The sequence below is a fragment of the Solea senegalensis genome, linkage group LG5 (assembly GCF_019176455.1).
Source record: "Solea senegalensis isolate Sse05_10M linkage group LG5, IFAPA_SoseM_1, whole genome shotgun sequence".
NCBI lineage: Eukaryota > Metazoa > Chordata > Actinopteri > Pleuronectiformes > Soleidae > Solea > Solea senegalensis.
The window spans coordinates 21,073,367-21,091,715 of NC_058025.1; the positions used below are offsets into that span (position 1 = coordinate 21,073,367).

At 38.9% G+C, this 18,349-nt stretch overlaps 1 protein-coding gene across 1 annotated transcript; it reads right to left on the reverse strand.

Annotated features, from left to right (window-relative positions):
• Positions 1–1,409: 1,409 nt before the first annotated feature.
• On the reverse strand, positions 1,410–18,125 carry tars1 (threonyl-tRNA synthetase 1). Its single transcript, XM_044026568.1, has 19 exons — positions 17,969–18,125; positions 17,152–17,223; positions 16,000–16,190; positions 15,755–15,878; positions 15,522–15,643; positions 14,078–14,195; positions 13,909–13,973; positions 12,291–12,369; positions 11,935–12,081; positions 11,094–11,192; positions 9,262–9,428; positions 6,797–6,959; positions 5,790–5,927; positions 3,396–3,473; positions 3,213–3,313; positions 2,880–2,984; positions 2,354–2,426; positions 2,029–2,143; positions 1,410–1,928 (listed from the first exon to the last, which is right to left on the reverse strand). Exons 1-19 carry the CDS (start codon positions 18,026–18,028, stop codon positions 1,780–1,782), a joined length of 2,166 nt encoding a protein of 721 aa, XP_043882503.1. The 5' UTR covers positions 18,029–18,125; the 3' UTR covers positions 1,410–1,779.
• Between the last annotated feature and the right edge of the window lie 224 nt (positions 18,126–18,349).

Here is an 18,349-nt window from a genome sequence, read left to right on the forward strand (position 1 = left end):
AATAACTGATGTCCTCTCACTTATTTTGATTACAGAGAATAAAATCCACATGAATTGGTTTAATGCAGCAGCTGCATGTTTTTGTTTATTTTCTTTATTAACGATTTATATGAAACTGTTCAGAAATAGCACGTACCATCATCACCTCAGATCAATCAAATCCTTTAAAGAGGTTTCTTTCCAAAACGCAACAGTAGCCTTCCACAACTCTTTGTGTGGTAATCAGATCCATTATTTTTCCAGACTCCCATCTACAGTACCAGCATAAAACAGGTCATTTCTAAATAAATACAGGGCATGGCCAGATGCGTCTGTTTGAGAATGTTAAACCTGTGGAGTACTTCATGAAAACTGAACCCAAAGGACTAAATAAATGCAACTGTTGAAACCACAACAAAACATTGCAGTTTCTTTTGCTGATTCTCTCCCCTCACAGTAAGTCTGTTGGCTTTAGTGAGTGAACTTGTCCCAGATGTTAAACTCTTTGAACACACTGATCCCTGCTGTTTTTCCAGCTGTCTGAGGCGAGTGTACACATACATAGCACCCTCTTGTGGTTGAAAGTAGTGCAAGATCCCATTGAGCGCGCCATGAGAAAATGCAATTGCATCACTAATTGACGGAAATAAGAGCAGATATAGATCAAATAATGAAGTGCATATATATATATATATATATATATATATATAGACATACATTTTTTTTTTCCACAGGAAATCCTCAAATTGACTTAAGACATGAAAGAACTCTGTCATTTCATTTTGTTGCCAAAACACTGCAGAGAATGACGTCCAATGAGTCCTCACCTGCATCTTGCAATACTGCATTTTAATGATCGTGACCACACAGGAATTGCTAGGAACACAAATATTGTCTGTTCCTTCTTTAAATAGATGCTGATTTTGTTGACTTCTAATATTCTATTTACAAATAATTACTGTCCACATTCTGACACCAGTCAATGATGGACTGCTTAGTTTGCAGCAGTGTAATTAAGAGGACACAACTCTGAAGTAACAAGAATTTGGTGCAGGAGAAAAGGGGGAGTCCAACCATCCTCTACCGCTTTATCCTCCACATGCCAGTTCATCGCAGGGACACATAGACAAATAACCATTTACACTCATAATCACACCTATGTGTCAATTTAGAGTGTCCAATTTGACCTAACCCCCATATTGCATGTTTTTGGACTGTGGGAAGAAACCGGAGAACACGGGGGAAAAAAAACCCACACACGGGGAGAACATGCAAACTCCATGCAGAAAGGCCCTGTTGCGACAGGGTCGCAAACCTGGGTCTTCTTGCTGCAAGAAGACCCAGGTTTTGAGGGTCTTCTGCAAAGACCCAGAAAAAAAAAGGAACCACATGGAGTGAGTCTTCAAAGAAAAATCAAGAGAACACGCACATCAAGAATAAAACTGTTTAATTTTCAAAATCCATGTACAACTCCCTGACAAGTGGGTTAAGACAGTGGTACAAATCCTTTCCCTTTAGGTCATTACATGTGGAAAGTCTCTTTTCTCTTTAAAAAGATTTGTTCAGCAGTACATGTGTGAAGTTGTTCAGAGGCCTAATCCCATTAGAATCTCTAAAGTTGTTTAAGCAGATGGGATATTTGACAGTTATATCTTATTCTTTGGATTACAGAACAGTAGAGAGAGACAATAATATGAAAACAGAAAAATGTGAAGAGGCTATAATGTGAAATAAGTTTTAGCATTCAGAAAAAGTGATTTCAAAGAAGGTTCCAGATAGAAGCAGCAGGTTTGGAAAGGCTCAGAATTCTTCTTCAGCATTGCGACTCTTGGAGGTCTTGAGCTGCTTTAGCCGCTCAATGCAGTCCTCCACGCTGCGCTCGCCATGCACTTTGTTATCCCGAGTGCGTACGTTGACGGTGTTGCTGGTCTTCTCCTTCTCTCCCAGCACTTTTCATGAGGACGCAAATTTGCAAAGGGGACAAAATAAATGAATACTTGGATGGACAGCGAGGAAATGAGTGAAAAACAAAAATGTGTTGTCACTGACCGAGGATGAAGTTGTACTGCGCCAACTGAGCGTTTCTGATCTTTTTGTTCAGAGTGCAGCTGTGGTCGAGGTCCACGTCAGTCATGAAGCCGCCGTTGTGGAATTCCTGCTTGACCTGTCGCATTAACCACAGAGACTCCAACACTTAGAAAGACTTTTGAACATTATAAAAGATCTCCAGCTTCTGTCTTTCATTGATGGATAACGGATACAATGAAGATTGAAGAATTATGTTACAGAATATGGACCCAAAAGCTTCAGGTTACTATTCGCCCCATGTCTCGATGTGTCAACGCGTACTGAAGTAGCTGAGATCAATGCTCACCTTCTCAGCGTAGTCGTCACAGGTCGGTCCCACAGGTACAACCATCACCTGACGGGGAGAGAGCCACAGGGGCCTGCAACACGACACATACTTGTGCTTAGTGGATTAGAAGAAAACCCCCAACAGAGCTGAGATGCCTCTCATTCTCTTCTAGAAATCTAAAACTCATCTCAAACCACTGCAACAAAACTAAAATATTTATGGCTGGAGTCACATCATACACGACAAATTCATCTTTTAAAATCAATATGTTATAATAATTTATGACGCTGAACACTTGACGACACGGTGCTGGTTAACACTGCTGAACATTCTACACCATAATGCATCGTTGTCACTACTTAGGGAATGTATTCTCTATGATTCATGTATTTAGTTCTTAGCTTTGTAGTTATTTATCATATTTTTATTGATTTAAAATATTTTTAACCACTTTTTTATGCCTTTAAGGCAACTTTTTAGGGTTGTCAAAAAGCTATTTTGTTGTGCTACATAACATCAATACAGTACTTTAAACTTTACAAACCATTTGCCTCCATAGTTTTCAGTCAGAATAGCAATCATCCTTTCAACTGATCCCAGGATGGCTCTGTGGATGATCACCGGCCTTTTCTTGTCATCACCGTCTTGGCTAGAGGAGGGAGGGGCAAGAAAACAACAGAAATTTTTGTCATTTCATAATCAAGGAAACAGTGTTTTGTCACTTTTGCATCAAATATTCAACATTTACAGCTAAATTTAAAAATCTACAACCCCTCCTTATATCATTTCTATATTTAGGTTAATCTTAAAGCAATAAAACCACGTTATCCTATTTTTCCTGTTACTTTTTTTTGTTTTATTAAAAGGTGAAGGTTACCTAACAAACGAGAGATTAAAGCGGATCGGGAGCTGGAAGTCAAGCTGAATTGTGGCACATTGATGATAGCGGCCAATGGCATCCTTGATCTGAATGTCGATCTGCAAAGACAGGACATGATCAGCAGTCGCCCGCCTGCTGTTTAACAGTCTAACGACATCACTAATGCCAGACACAGCTTACCTTTGGTCCGTAGAAAGCGCCGTCACCTGGGTTGAGAACCCATTTCTCCCCAAACTCATTCAAGCTGTTCTCCAGTTGCTGTAAAAACAAACAGTTAGTGCTTTGTTACAGTATAAGTGTCTGACCAACAAGTAAACAGTGGCGTAAAGCAAAGCCGTATATTTGGACGTGACATTTCCTCCATCTGGAACTAATCACTGAACTGAGAAAATGTTAACGTCTCAATAATATTTTATGGTTGCGGGAGTTAATGAGGTGAGGGGAACATGAAACAAGTTCTGTTCCAGTGACTGATCAAGTTTAGAAGTCACTTTTCTGTGAATATCATTTTCTACTTTAGTACACATTAATCATAACTCAATTCAGAGAAGGTTTTTTTAATGGAGAAATGTGTCCTGATGGTCGAGCAAAACAGCTGGAAGATTTACAAGCTATTAGAACTTTTTTTTGCAACGCTTCCCTGATTTTAAGAACTTTTAATTACAGAAATACAGAAACAGGAACTATAATTAACACCTGCAGCAAACGAGCAGAGTACTAAGTTTTAACATGGTCTCTGATCTTCACTTGTCTTCAGCAATAAGCTCTTAAATTTAAATACTAGGGATGTCCCGATACAACTTTTTCACTTCCAATACGATACCGATATTGCAGCCTTGAGTATTGGCCGATACCGATATCGATCTGATACGATATCAGCACGAATCATACATACTTTAATTACTTATTTTGTAGTGTGGAATTTTAGAATAGGCTTGATCAAGTGATGTTACTTAAACAGAGAACAATAGTCAGCAAACAGTAGGTATGAGAAAAAACTGACCCATTTATTATTAACCAATGGGTTACATACATTTTACCCTTCAACATAAGAATATTCGATTTGTTAACTTAAATGTCTCTAGTCACTGAATATCTTAAAGTGCTGAAGCATACTTTTTTTTTTCAAGTGGGTCACAAGTGAGAAAATGTTGTTTTTGTTTTGACAAACATCTTACAACTGAATGCTTTTTAAAACACTTAAAGAAGCATTTTTTAATCCAACAGCTAATTTGACCAAATGAAAATGGCAGAGAGCTACTTTTATTTAACATTATTCACAATGGTTAATGCTTAGTTCAACCCAAACTAACTGAATACACTTGTTTTGCCTGAACATTTACAAAAGGTTGGTGTCCACAACTCACATTTTGCAATAAACATAACAAAAATAGTATCTCACTCCATGTGCATTTTGTATTTCTGTATGCATTTCTTTCTAGTATACTCAAACTATTTCATTAAAATATTAATGCTGTCAAAACAGAACAATGCATTTACAAATACACTGGCATTGAGTCTTATTCACTTTTCATTTTGTTATTATCTGCCCACAGAGTATCCTCATGTACAGCTGTATGTATGATGCATACTGGGTATTTTCATTTAGTGCAGCGACTGGCACTGTATGGATTGAACAAGAGAGGTGTATGCTGGAGTGTATCCACTTAAGTGTCATTTAAATGTCCATCACACATCACACTGACAGCAGCGCAACTGTTTGACAGCTAATTGACAATTAATCATTTAGTTTAGGTGGGACACCTCTGAGTTTGATTAGATAGTTACTTGGAAAGGGACTGGGAGCTACTGGTATCTTACAAGACCCCTGATATACAGTATATTTAGATATGTACCCCGACTTTATTAACTTATTAACCGTGATCTGATCTTAACATTATAACTTATCTTATATATCAACATGTAACTGTGATAAATGTTTGGACTATTGGTGCCCATCAAAATGACTAGTGTGGAAAACTGGTGTAGGCTACACACTTCTTTAATTAAAAATAAAGCAATAAATCACTAAAATTATAAATATTGTGTTTTGCACTATCATATTTTTAATTTTTGTATGGCCTTTCATGTATGGAAGTGCATGAAAATGACCAATAAGGGAAAACTAAATCTTTTAATCTAAACACACGTTTCCATTCATTCAGTGCTCATCAGAGCAATTAACAGCTGTGGTTTACACACACAAACAAAATGTAATGTGATGCAACAACTGGTTGCCATTTGTCTTCAATTCTCTTTCATATGCCGTATGTGAAGTGGCTCTGTAATATCCATTTTGATAACATCTCATGGGCCCCCACAGTGATGCAATGGTGAGCCTTGTTGCCTCACAGAAAGAAGGTTTAGATACCGGTATGACCTACAGAGACTGAATTTTATATTAACACCTTTTCACCGGTACTACATGTAGGTGTAGGTGTTTTGGCCGAGGGCCTTTATGTGTGGAGTTACATGTTCATCTAATATCAGCATATTAATTCTCCATTAAGACATTTGTTTTATAGTGTGCTCATATTTCATCTACACAAGAGTGAGGAGAGACATCAAGATTACCTTCTCTGCTTCGTCCCAAAACTGCGGGTCCCCCAGGAACTTCTCCGGCCTTGTGGAAAGATTGAGCTTAAAAGTGAAGCCAAACACTTCGTACACAGTGCGCAAGAAGTCAAGGCAGCCCTTGATCTCATCCTCAATCTGGTGATGACAAACAAAATGTTACCAGAGTTTTATTCAACTGTCTAGACATGGACGCATGTTTTATTTCTCATGGCCTCTGTTTTCATCTTTGACCTTTTTGGTATTATGCAAGAGGAAATTGAAAAATAAGTCACAATAAAATACTGTCATATGTTGCTGCCGAGTTCCCAGGAGGCAGTCATGTTCCAAAGTGACACATTACTAATCAAAAAAGGAAATAAAACACAATGACAAGAAGTGAAATGTAATAGCTCACCTTCAGAGGCGAGTCTCTTCTACTAAAAAATATTTTGCACTCTTAATATGCGGGCCACCATCTAGACTTACTGATTATAAGTGTGATCACTGTAAGATAAATCTGTTTTAATTTCTCCGTTTTTTTGTTACTTTTTAATAAGAAGTGCTTTGTAGATGCTGCTGTGAAATATTTTCTGTACAAAGTGCTAACAAATAACCATGCAATCTAGTGAGATCTTGCCGTGTGACTACATTTCAACAATCTCATTAAGGAAAAAGTCTTCAAAAATAATGTTTTTGCAGCGTGCGACAGGCAAGCAAATCGCTGGTGTACACAGAGGCTTCTTTCAAAACACTGTGATGGCTCAACATTACTTATACCGCCATTTGTCTTAACATTATTTCACTTTCAAGTGTTTTGTATTGACAGTGTTTTTGTTGATCTGAATAGCAAGTTGATCATTTATCAGTAGTACCACAGTTTGAATAACTCCCTGTCAAATATGGAGGAAAATTGACTGATTTCTTTATTGTAACAATTTTTTGTATTTACCAAGCACATGTGAGAAGCTCAAATGTACTCTTCTCCCCGAGTTGGGTGGACGCAGCAGAGCAGCATGAGGACTTACCTGGTCCATGGTGCAGAAGATGTGAGCATCATCCTGCTGGAAACGGCGTACACGTGTGAGGCCAGTCAGAGCTCCTGACAGCTCGTTCCTGTGCAGGACGCCAAAGTCGGCCATGCGAAGGGGCAGCTCTCTCCAGGAGCGTGGTCGGTGATCAAACATCAGACTGGTGCCAAGGCAGAGAGAAAGGCAGAGACACAACTTATTACTGGCACCAAGTGATCCGATCACAAGGAATAACTCAAAGTACAGGTTATGAATGTGCCCTTAATGTTTCTTCAGATTTGGCCTGTGACACATTTGTGACCACAAATCCATCCACATGATGCATTTAAGATCACCTACTCTGCTGAAATTTCCTGACCTGCTGTAGCGTCACTGTGAACACATTACATACATTTATCTGTAGCCACCAACCTAAATAAATCTGATTTATTACAAATACACTTTGATAAGATGTGAACAAATCAAGATTTGGCCAGATGTGAACAGTCATACTTAGTGCTGTCCAATTGTGATTGACTCTCAGGACATATTTTAATACCAGGTCTAAACAGAGCCAGAGAAAATACAACTTCAACTTAGAGCTATTAAAATGATTCAAAAACCCCAATACTACTTCAACACCAGTATGGATGACTGAATTCAATATTAGATTAACTGACATTCACTTTGACAAAAGTGGGGCTGTTCATGTGAAGAGCACAAAGATTGGAAGAGAAAGGATTTGAATACAAAGAGCTGCAGTCTGACTCTTTACACTGCAATGCAGCATTCAGCAGTAAATTAAACTGGGTCATTCAACAGCTGAAAACAGCATCAGTCCATTTCCAGCTGAGCTGAAATGGATGACAGACGACTGTAGCTTAGAAATATGAAGCTTTTTCACAAAGACTACTCTTCTACTGAGAACAGTGTGGTACCTTGCCATAGTCCTGTGACATTCCTTTTTGCAAAATAAATGTATTCCATAGGTTAATACTAGATGTTTCAAGGTTAAAACGTTTTGTGTGGTCATGACAAAGTGTGAACTTTCTCTGATTATAGAAAACAAAACATTTTTGGAACGTCTCTCTGTCTGTACATGTGTCCCACATAACGGGACACGATAATTTTGACGTTTGGCTAAATGCAAAAGATATAGGTAGAAATGTGACACATTTGCCCGGCAGAAACCCACACAGGCACAGGAGAACTGATGCTTTATGGAAACGTTGTGTTATTTTGGACTTCTGGTCAATCCCAGCACATGGTGAGTGTCATCTCACAACTTGGCTGAAGCATTATTACTACTTTAGCAACGCTAAAGCTAATTTACCTATATTTATTAGCTATGTCAACAAGCCTGTTGCCACTTGAGAACAGATTTGAATTAACTGGAAAGACTTGCAGAGGAACATTGGTGAGCAATTGCTTGTGAACTTATGGAAATGCCTGGCATTAAGGAGGTCATGTTTCTTATAAAGGGGCCCAATTAGATAGTGAAGTGAAAGTAAGAGTAGAAATAATGTACTTCCTATTGAATAACAGGCCTCAAGCCTGATTTCCCCTTAAGGATTTTTTTGGTTTGTGTGGTAAGATTTTTATTTTCATTTTCTTTTTTGTTTTTGTGAGAGATCGAAAGACTGAGTACCGGTAATACATTTATTGTATATTGCACGATTGAATCAGATTAAATAGATAATTGACCTTGGTTGTTTGACATACCTACATACCTACTAGATTTGCTTGCAAATAACTTCAAGCTGACTTCTTTTTTTCCACTTTTTATTTTTCATTTATCTATTGTTTCTAGAATGTACTTTTGGGATTACAGTTCTGTGGTGTGTGTGGGTGTATTTTTTCATCCAGCTCCATAGTCAAAACTACAATAACACTTATTCTTAAATATTCAAACAATTGTGCTACAGATGTATTGCTAAATCACACAATGCTGACTTAATCATTACAATTTGCCATTTGCAACTGTTATTATTACGTAATTATTTCAATATCTGGATTTATCTTATCAACCTGACAGGCAACTTACTAAGGGAACCAGTGTGAGAAGTGTCTACTTCACAGTTGTTTGGCATTGGAAGAAATACAGGTATGAGTACTGCATTAGAGTATTTCACACTCAGGAAAGACGTGACAGTGTGCAAAAGTGGGGATGTATATTTTTTCTTTCTAATTTCTTTACACTTCCTTGCTGAAATCTAGATTATAACCATATTTTCAGTGTGAAATACTACCATTAAATAACCTTCAAAGTAACCTTGATTCATCATACTTCAATGCACTCTTATTTTAATAAATGATCTTGTCTCAGGAAAGACTGTAAGGTGGTAATATTTTGGATTGTGTTTCTAATGCTATTGTACTCGGCTGTTAATAAAAGAAAATGCAATATTAAACATTTACACTGTTATATTTCAATGTACATATATTGTGTTGTGTTGAAACTGCAGATTGAGACCCTCACTCACCAGTGCCCAGGGCAGTTCATGGGTTTGAGGGCGAAGATCTCTTTCTCCACCTCAAAGGAAAACATGTTCTCGCTGTAGTGCTGCCAGTGGCCTGAGGTCTGCCATAGTTTGCTGTTGTAGATATTGGGCGTCACCACCTCCTGGAAACCCCTCTTCTTGTACTCACTCTGCAAAAAGAGAGAGCAATGTCATTTCACATGCTGGTCCATTTGCCAATATTCATCTTGAAAATAAGGTGACATTCATTGAAATTCAAATAATAAAAGGCATAAGAGACTTTTTATTTGGGTCTCAGTGACAAAAGAACAAGACAAATCCAAAATCAATATCAGCCGTCAGCCACCTTGCTGCATTAAACATCACTAAACATCACTGAATTTCACAGTGTACGCATCATTATTCACAAGAACAGTTGCATCATGATTTCATAATACGGAACAGCAGGGAACTTGTTGATCAATAACCACTGAAACATAAATAACTGCAAAAAACTGAGCTTTTAAAAGAGTACAATTCACTTGAGAATATTTATAGTCCCATTCCAATAACAGTCAAATTGTTTGTTTACAAATTATGGGGTATTCTGGGGAAAACTGCTTCATTGCCACTTGAGTTGGATTGGATTTATCGTTCCCCAGTTCTGACATTTCAAACAGACATGTGATAGTGGTAATAGAATATGTGTAATGTGTACTTTAAAACCCTCAGCGACACTACAAACATTTGGATGTCAGGGGGTGTTGCATTGCTTCTACAGGCTTTTCTGTCCGAAACCTATCTTACCACAGAGAAAAAATTAAACCCACTGTGCACTGTGCTGTGACTGCACCTTCTCCAAGTCAAGAAAATAAATGTCGCAAATAACTCTGATGTGAGTGCAACTTTATAACAGAGTAGGTGTGAGCTGAAAGGCTTTCCTTCACTGCTGTCATTCATGTCGGTTTTACATTCAATGCAGTCCAAATAAATGGCTCTGAATATGTGTATATATGTATATGTATATGTATATGTATATATGTTTATATATATATGTATATACATATATACATATATGTAGTCTATCACTTAATCCCTGACGGGAAAACAGCAGTTCAGAGAGAAGTGAGACAAGGAAAAAAACCCTTTCAGAAATCACAGAAAGCACCGTGTCAGACTATGATCAGTGGCCGACCTGCCAAGTTCCCACTCTCAGTGTTATTTGTCACATGTTTTTTGTGATAGTTAGCGGTTCCTCTTGGTGAAAGGTTGTGTAGGGTGTGACCACCCATTTCTGCACACTCATTTTGTGTGAATTACTAATGAATGACAGAAAAAAATTCTAGATCACAAGACAGCATGTCATGTGTGTGGGATCAACAGTGATCCTCCAACTCAACTCAAAGTTGTCCACTGTGTACTTTAGTGAACCGAGTCGGACAGTAAATCTCAGCTGTGCAGTGCAATTCAGCTTGCAACACAATGGTTTGAAATGCTGCACCCTGATCTGGTTTGCGTTTCTTGCAGGTGTGCGGACTGCAGTGCATCTAGCTCCTCCTCTGTCTGGTGGAGACAGACCACTGTGCTTGGTGCCTCAACGGTAAGGTGCCAAAAACTGGGACGGTGCAGATCTGTTATTAACTGAACCAAACTATGACACTCAGTGGAAAAGAGGGTTAGGAGAGGTCAGGCTGTTTGTTGGTGAATACAGTAAATGTCCCCCCTCTGCAAAACTTGTCCTGCTTATCCTTTGAGGATGGGGGGGTTCTGGTGCTGCCATAAGGCAAGAGACATGGTACAACATGGACTGTTAAACGAAACAATAATCCATTGTGTGTTTGACGGCTCTCACTCACTCTGATGAATTCCATAAGTGTGTTGTAGATGAAGGCCCCCTTTGGCAGGAAGAAGCAACTTCCTGGACTCAGGTCATGAAAGAAGTACAGGTCCTGTTCCTGAACACAATAAGAGGACAAATCAGCATGATTTGCAGGAGTTGAACAGGATTCTGTTCAGTGCTCTGAGTACTCTCTTGTTAATATGATGCTTAAATGCAGTTGTGACTACAGTACATTTGTCTCACAATAAACTCTGCCTCCTTCTAAGCTCAACATTACACACCTGTTATTATATTAAATGAATAACAACAAACACACCCTTAACTGTCAGTGTGGTCAACAGATTGACATACATGAATTAAAATATAAATACTGTACTAAGCTGTTCCCTTTGCTATCAACAGTCTAACCGAATGCTCCTTATTTTTACTCACAGCTAATTCAATTTAACATTCAATTGTGCCATTCTTCGCATTTCTCTTTGGACTTACGTGTAAATTAACATTTTCTTTCAAATTCACAAAGCAGGTGACACTTTCTGACACTTATCATCCTTTTAACCAGAAATTGTAAATGCACCATGTACCACCATGAACATCATTTCAGGCCTTTAGAGAAATGGCATTGGAGATAGTGTGACTCACACACATCAAATAAAATGAAACCTCTTTAGAAGTATTCTTCCTGTACTACAGATTAGTTTTGTCTGCAGTTACAACTTCATGGACAAAATGGACAAATGCCAAAATCTTCTACATAAAACTAAAAAGTACTTTAGAGACCATACTAAAATGACATAACGAAAAATACATTATTTTGCCTTTGTTAACCTGCAGCCTCTTTATGTTTTAAAACATACCCGTCCTAGTTTGCGATGATCCCTGTTCTTGGCTTCCTCCTGAAACTTCTCCCACTCTTTGAGCATTTTGGGGTCAGGGAAGGAGATTCCATAGATCCTCTGGAGGGTTTCCATGTCTGCCTTTCCCTCCCAGTATGTGGATGAATTCTAGCACATCACAAAAGGAGTATGTTATTGTTCATTATTCTTATGGGATGCAATAAATCCCTTGAGAATGAAATATATCAGCTCTAGGAATTGGGACAAATGCAACAAACATATAGGGCACATCAGAATTCTGAAATACAATTTCATCAACAATAAATCCACATATACTCTCACAGCTCTCTTGAAGAACAGGAGAAACAATGTCTGACCTTGGTGATCTTCATTGCCTTGATTTTCCCAGTGTGTCTCACATGGGGCCCCCGACACAAGTCAATTAAGGGACCACACCTGAAATGGGTTTATAAAAAATCCATATAATAAACAGTAGTGTTTGAGACGAGCATAGCAATACTTCATAGTAAACAAATCCCTAAAAGACAAGGTTTCTGCCCTTGCTAACCTATGTGATGCTCAGCCCCAGGCCCACTAGTTTCTACTGATGAAACAAATTAACTGGAAATGTTTATTGTTAGCTTTTCACATAAGACCGGGTTTTCTTGGAAAATCACTAATATGTCAAAAGCATCCTCTTTCACAATGTTACAGGAAGCGAAAAAAGATTTCTTGGGTCATGCCCTTCCCTTACACAGCATGAAACACAACTTTCTTTATACAACTGTATGTATTCAGACTCAAGTGGTATTCACCCTAGAGCAATGTTTGCATCTATTATGGACTATTGTGTTTAAATGAACAGTGACTTAAAATTAACTACAGTGCCCATTTAAGCCCCTTTTCCACTAGTGCGGCACCGTTATATTATGCTTCCATTAGTGATAGTATCTGGTACTTTTTTTAGTATCTGCTTTGACAAGGTTCCAAAATCAGAGTGTCTCGTCACAGGAAGAGACATGAGCAAGACGTCCAACACAAGAACCAAGCCGAACAATGCCGAACTGTGGATCAGTTAAAAAGACTTTTAACAATCCTAAAAATGTGGGTTAATCTCCAACAATTACCAAGGAAAAGTATAAAATCTCATCATTCAACAGAGGAGTCGAAAATGGCGATCGCGACTGGCATCACAAACCCTGCCACTGTATTTCAGTGACTGTGTCAGACGGAGTCTGTGTTCCAGTCATGCAGAAAGTACTGAACTAATCTTTTTAATTAACTGATTATAATGATTTAATACACTGAAAACAACTACTTTAAAAGTTACTAGTTTGTGTGCCGCGTGTAAAACAAAGTCCCGGCAGTTTCATGCAACCGTGCAGTGATAACTCCCCCCATGTTGAGGGGGTACTATATTGTAATGGAAACTCAACCAAACTGTGTCAAGGCAAGGCAAGTCAAGGCGAGCCGAGCTGGGATCATGTAGTGGAGACACGCCATTACTGTATGGCGTGTCTCACCCAGACCAATGTTGTGGGTTTTATGTTAAAGTAGCTTTTGGACAATAATTGATCTCTGTGGCGCAAAGTGATGTGATGAATCAGGCTTCAGATATATTCAAAATGACTGATCACTCCCAATCAATTACTTGTTTGTTTTGGTCTTTTCATTATTTGAATTTAAATTGCAACAATTTATCAGTTAGTAAAGAACTACGAAATTACTTTTAACTGTTTTGATCACTTCATCAGTTCATTTTTTTGATAAAAGTAAGTCATCTGGTTTCAATTTCTCAAATTTTAATGTCCTAATGTCTTTGCTCCTCTATTACAATAAACAAAAGATCTTTTTTTCGTTTGGGTAGTATTCATCATTATTCAAGAATATATTTCATACACTAATTTACAATTCAAAAACGAAACATTGGTTGGAGCCAAAGCAAAATTGTGTTTTAAACAAAGAGACTTTCACAAGCAAAGGCCCACAACTCACCTGTAAACTGTGGTAGTCGGTGTGGTGACTTTTTCATTCAGGATGCGGCACTTAAACGTGTTGTACTGTTGAAGAACAGGAAAGTAAAGTCCTGGTAATTCTTGTTTGTATATTCATTTGGTGGTAGTGGTGTGTGTGTGTGTGTGTGTGTGTAAGTACTTAAAGATACCTTGAACATTTCCAACAGTGTCTCCTTCTTTATCTCCAGCCTCTCAAATGGCTGCTTCTCCTTGATTATTTTTTTGCACAAGGTTTCTAGACATGGAAAGTCATTGCTCGATACACCCCTGTCCAAAACATCAAAAGATAAACAAAACAGGAACAGCAACACTCAACAAGGACATAGAAGCCTGCATCAATATGCAAACTGTTTGAAGTTTGTCTGCCAGTAATTTTGGATGTGACCAAGCCTTTTTTCCCAACCAATGAAATTCTTTGACTTTAGGAAAATGATAACCTCTGCCAAGCATGGGCAAATACTTAAAAGTCCTTGGCTTTAGGGCTTGAACAATGTCAAAATATCCTTGTACAAAATGGTCTCCAAGAATGCATTAGCATAAAATGACTTCATTAAAGAGGTTGTAGAATTAATTAGACAGCACTCCTCACACTCTCCTGCAGCCTGAAGGAGGAGAAAATGCATCGTTTCAGGGAAAGGTCAAGTGAAAAAGTTGTTTACAAGTAAGAAGTGTTCATATTTCTGAGAGCGTCAAAGCTTCACTGAAGTATAGTTAAGTTCTGTATTGAATAGATATATTTTTAGGCTTCCAATCTTATATGACATGGGAAGGTATCATTTCTAAACCACACCTAAGAAAATCCAGCTTGTCGGCATTAGTGGCATTCTGTCGTTATGAGATTACTACCTGTCACAGATGCCAAGCCTTCTTGTGCACAACGAAACAACACAGATTAAAATTTTTGTAAATTATTCACCTGTAAATTTTTCCGATACCATTGGCAATTTTTGTCTTTTTTCTTTGCCACAGTAACACATGAGTATCACTGGGTGTTGGAGGTGGCTATCGCAGTTTATTAGAGCAATGTTGGTAAGATGCTAATGTTGCTAAAGGGATTGCAAAGTGATCTTCACCATTGCTGGGTGCACTTTATCCAAAAAAAACCCATCAAGGCTGGAGAAAACAACTTTGTCTGAGAGCTCCATTTGGGCTGTGTAGCGATTGAGCCAAGCACATTTAAGTGATTTGTCTGGGCGACGCGTGCGGTGCTGCTTGGAAAGTTGAACATTTCTCAACTTCTGACACACACAACACGAGCAAAGCAAAGCAATGGACCCACAGAGCAGATCAGCAATACTTGACAATACCTTGAAAGTGAAAGAAAAGAATTTCAGGGGCCACAATTCATTCTCCTGTGGCTGCAATTCTAACGACAAGTGCACAAAGTGCAGTCACAAGACTGAACTAATGGTCAGTGTGGTTGTTTATATTTCTGCCAGTGGTTCAGATGACATGGCCAACTAAAGCATTTAGGCATATTTGATATGTTGGCTTTCAATGATGGGTAATGTGCTATTTTAAATAACTCAGCCAGGTTACAGCCCGGTGAACCCAACTGTAATTACACACATATGCACAGCCTGTGTGACTCACTCATTCTCTAGGAACATGTCGTAGTAGAAGCCACTCTCGATAGGGGGACCGTAGCAGAGGCAGCCTCCATATACCCTCTCCATGGCTTCACCTAAGATGTGAGCACTGGAATGCCAGTAAACCTAAACAATTAAAAAAAAAGTTTCCACATTACTACATAATAACCACATATCCTCTTTATGTCATGGTGACTCTGAGGCTCTTAATCTGAATTTAGTATGAGGTGTACTTACAGCCTGGGCTTCCTCATCATCAAACTTGAGCAACGCAAGGGAACAGTCATCTTCTAAGGGTCTGTCCAGGTCCCACACTCCGTTGTTCACTTTAGCAATCACTGTGTTGTCAGCAAGGCCTTGACTGGAAATAAAACATACTCCACATCAATTTACAGACTTGTTTGAATAATGTGGGTGTTGTGAGTACTTTTTAAACTGTACCTGTGATTACAAGTTGTATAAATTAACTTTTTCAGACTAACCTGATTCCACAAGCCACCTGGTATGGTGTGGTCTTCCAAGACTCGGCCTCCACCACTTTTCCATCGGGCAGGGTCACCTTGATAGGTCGACTATTACTTGCGGCCCTCTCTGCGACCAGGGCATCGTGCTCAGCTTTCAGCTTTGTGTACAAAGTCATACGCTCATCGATGTACTGAGGTGGTGGTGACAGCTGGATGAACACAAAAAGTTGAGAGTAAAGCAGCTGACGTTTTGTGTATTAAAATAATTTAATCTTAATCCGTTAATAAACAAAATGCTCCCCTTAACAAAAAAATCATAACAACACACACTGTCATACTAGTCTGTAGTGTGTATATTTCAGATTTTGAGGGTAAAGGAAAGGTACAGGGGAAAATATTTATAGTAACCAATAAAAGAATAACTCACAAACGAATATGTGTTTATACTTTAGCCTGACGATTTTGAAGAGAAGTTCATATTGTGACAATTGTCCTTATTTGTCCATCAACTTAGAGGGAGCATAGGGTAAGGTCGTTTACATTAGTGTTAAGTCTGCTAAGGTAGGCTGTGTATGGAAACATAAGTGATTAAATGTGTGGCTGGACATCCCAGCAATTCCAGAAAAATTACACAGAAGTCAGTCAGTCATCATCTAACCGCTTTATCCTCCACCAGAGGGTCGCGGGGGGTGCTGTGCCAATCTCAGCTACATCGGGCGAGAGGCGGGGTACACCCTGGACAGTTCGCCAGTCCATCGCAGGGCCACATACAGCTAGAGACAAACAACCATTCACTCTCACACTCACTCCTATGGTCAATTTAGAGTGTCCAATTTACCTAAACCCCACATTGCATGTTTTTGGACTGTGGGAGGAAGCCGGAGAACCCGGAGAGAACCCATGCACACACGGGGAGAACATGCAAACTCCATGCAGAAAGGCCCTTGTTCCAACTGGGGCTCGAACCCGGGTCTTCTCGCTGCAAGGCGAGAGTGCTAACCACTTCACCACCGTGTGGCCCCAATTGCACAGAAGTAATGCTTAAAAATTTGATATGCTGCATGATATCAGATGCTATAACAGACAAACAAAAACATGATTTAAGTTCTTGTACAACAATAAAGTAAGATGTCCAATAATAGCATTATACCATTTTCACGCTATACTCACCTCACTCTTGCCCGCAGTGTCTCCAGCAGCAGCTTTTGCCTTCTTCTTCCCTCCATCTTTGACACCTTCACCCTTTATAAACAAACAAACTTTGTATAAGACTGGTTTAGATACAAACCACGTAAAGCTTGATTGTACCAAGGGCAATTCATACTACACACGGTCATGAAGCAACTAAATACTAATACTTAAATTTAAGTTAAATCCTTTTGTTGGTAACTTTTAGAGTATTAAATAGAATGAATCGTTAATATTGTCATGGTTCATTTCCGGGAATCAGCTTTAAAGAATGATTCAGACATCCTGAATACCAAGAATATCATTCTGAGAAACCTGTGGTATTGCAAACCATTTCATCAGAAAAGTTGCATCAAAACGAAACCAAATGTGGTTGATCCAATGGTTTAGTGGCGATTAAATGGTGAACACGAGCGATACATTCAAGGTCCACAAAACAAAAATGTTCACGTGTGAAAACCAACCGATGAGCAAATAAACTTCGATTTATGAACTGAGTTTGGCGAGAGTCTCTCAATGAAGGCTATGTTAGCCTAACCAGAAAAGCCGACTGGACTTGCCTGACTGCAACGTGGCACAGTTTACCAACAGCACACGATACACATAACAAATGAATACATAACAGCTTCTGTTATCGAGGGAGAAACATTGTCTGTAAAACATAAACAGCGTTACTTGGGGAAAAAGGACCTAGCATAACGTTACCACCACACTGCTGGTGGGCTACATGACAGCATTCATTTGACTCATGGCAAAGCCACCTGCTCACAAACTGACTAAAATGAACATAAAATATCACCTTTTTCTCCTTGTCCACCTGCAGTCCGCTCATTTTCTCCACGACACTCTGTTCAGCCATTACACCTTGCTTTGAAAGTTGTGTATCTACAGGTCTGATGATATTTCTCTACAGTCAGCGGTAAGGATGCCGGGGGAAGACAAGTGACGTTCCCGGATATTGCGATTCTGATGCAACATTATGCGATGGTAGGCGGTGCTTGGTAGCATGAGCTCGCTGATTGGTCAGTTTTTCAGGCTTGTCCTTTGCATGGCAATGAACAGTATTCAGTTGTTGAACGTTTTAAAGTCTGTTCATTAAAGTATATTAGTGCACGAAAGAAAGCGTTTTCAAATCAATATTTAACTCTATTCCAAAACTATGAACTATGAACCACTGACA

What these genes read in the sequence shown, in the direction of transcription:
- tars1 (XM_044026568.1), bottom strand. Translation starts at nt 18,028, where the DNA reads ATGGCTGAACAGAGTGTCGTGGAGAAAATGAGCGGACTGCAGGTGGAC. An exon ending in CAGGTGGCTTGTGGAATCAG is followed by an intron (nt 15,879 to 15,999) that starts GTTAGTCTGAAA and finishes TTTTATTTCCAG; the next exon opens with TCAAGGCCTTGCTGACAACA. An exon ending in TTTGGGACGAAGCAGAGAAG is followed by an intron (nt 3,474 to 5,789) that starts GTAATCTTGATG and finishes TTGTTTTTACAG; the next exon opens with CAACTGGAGAACAGCTTGAA.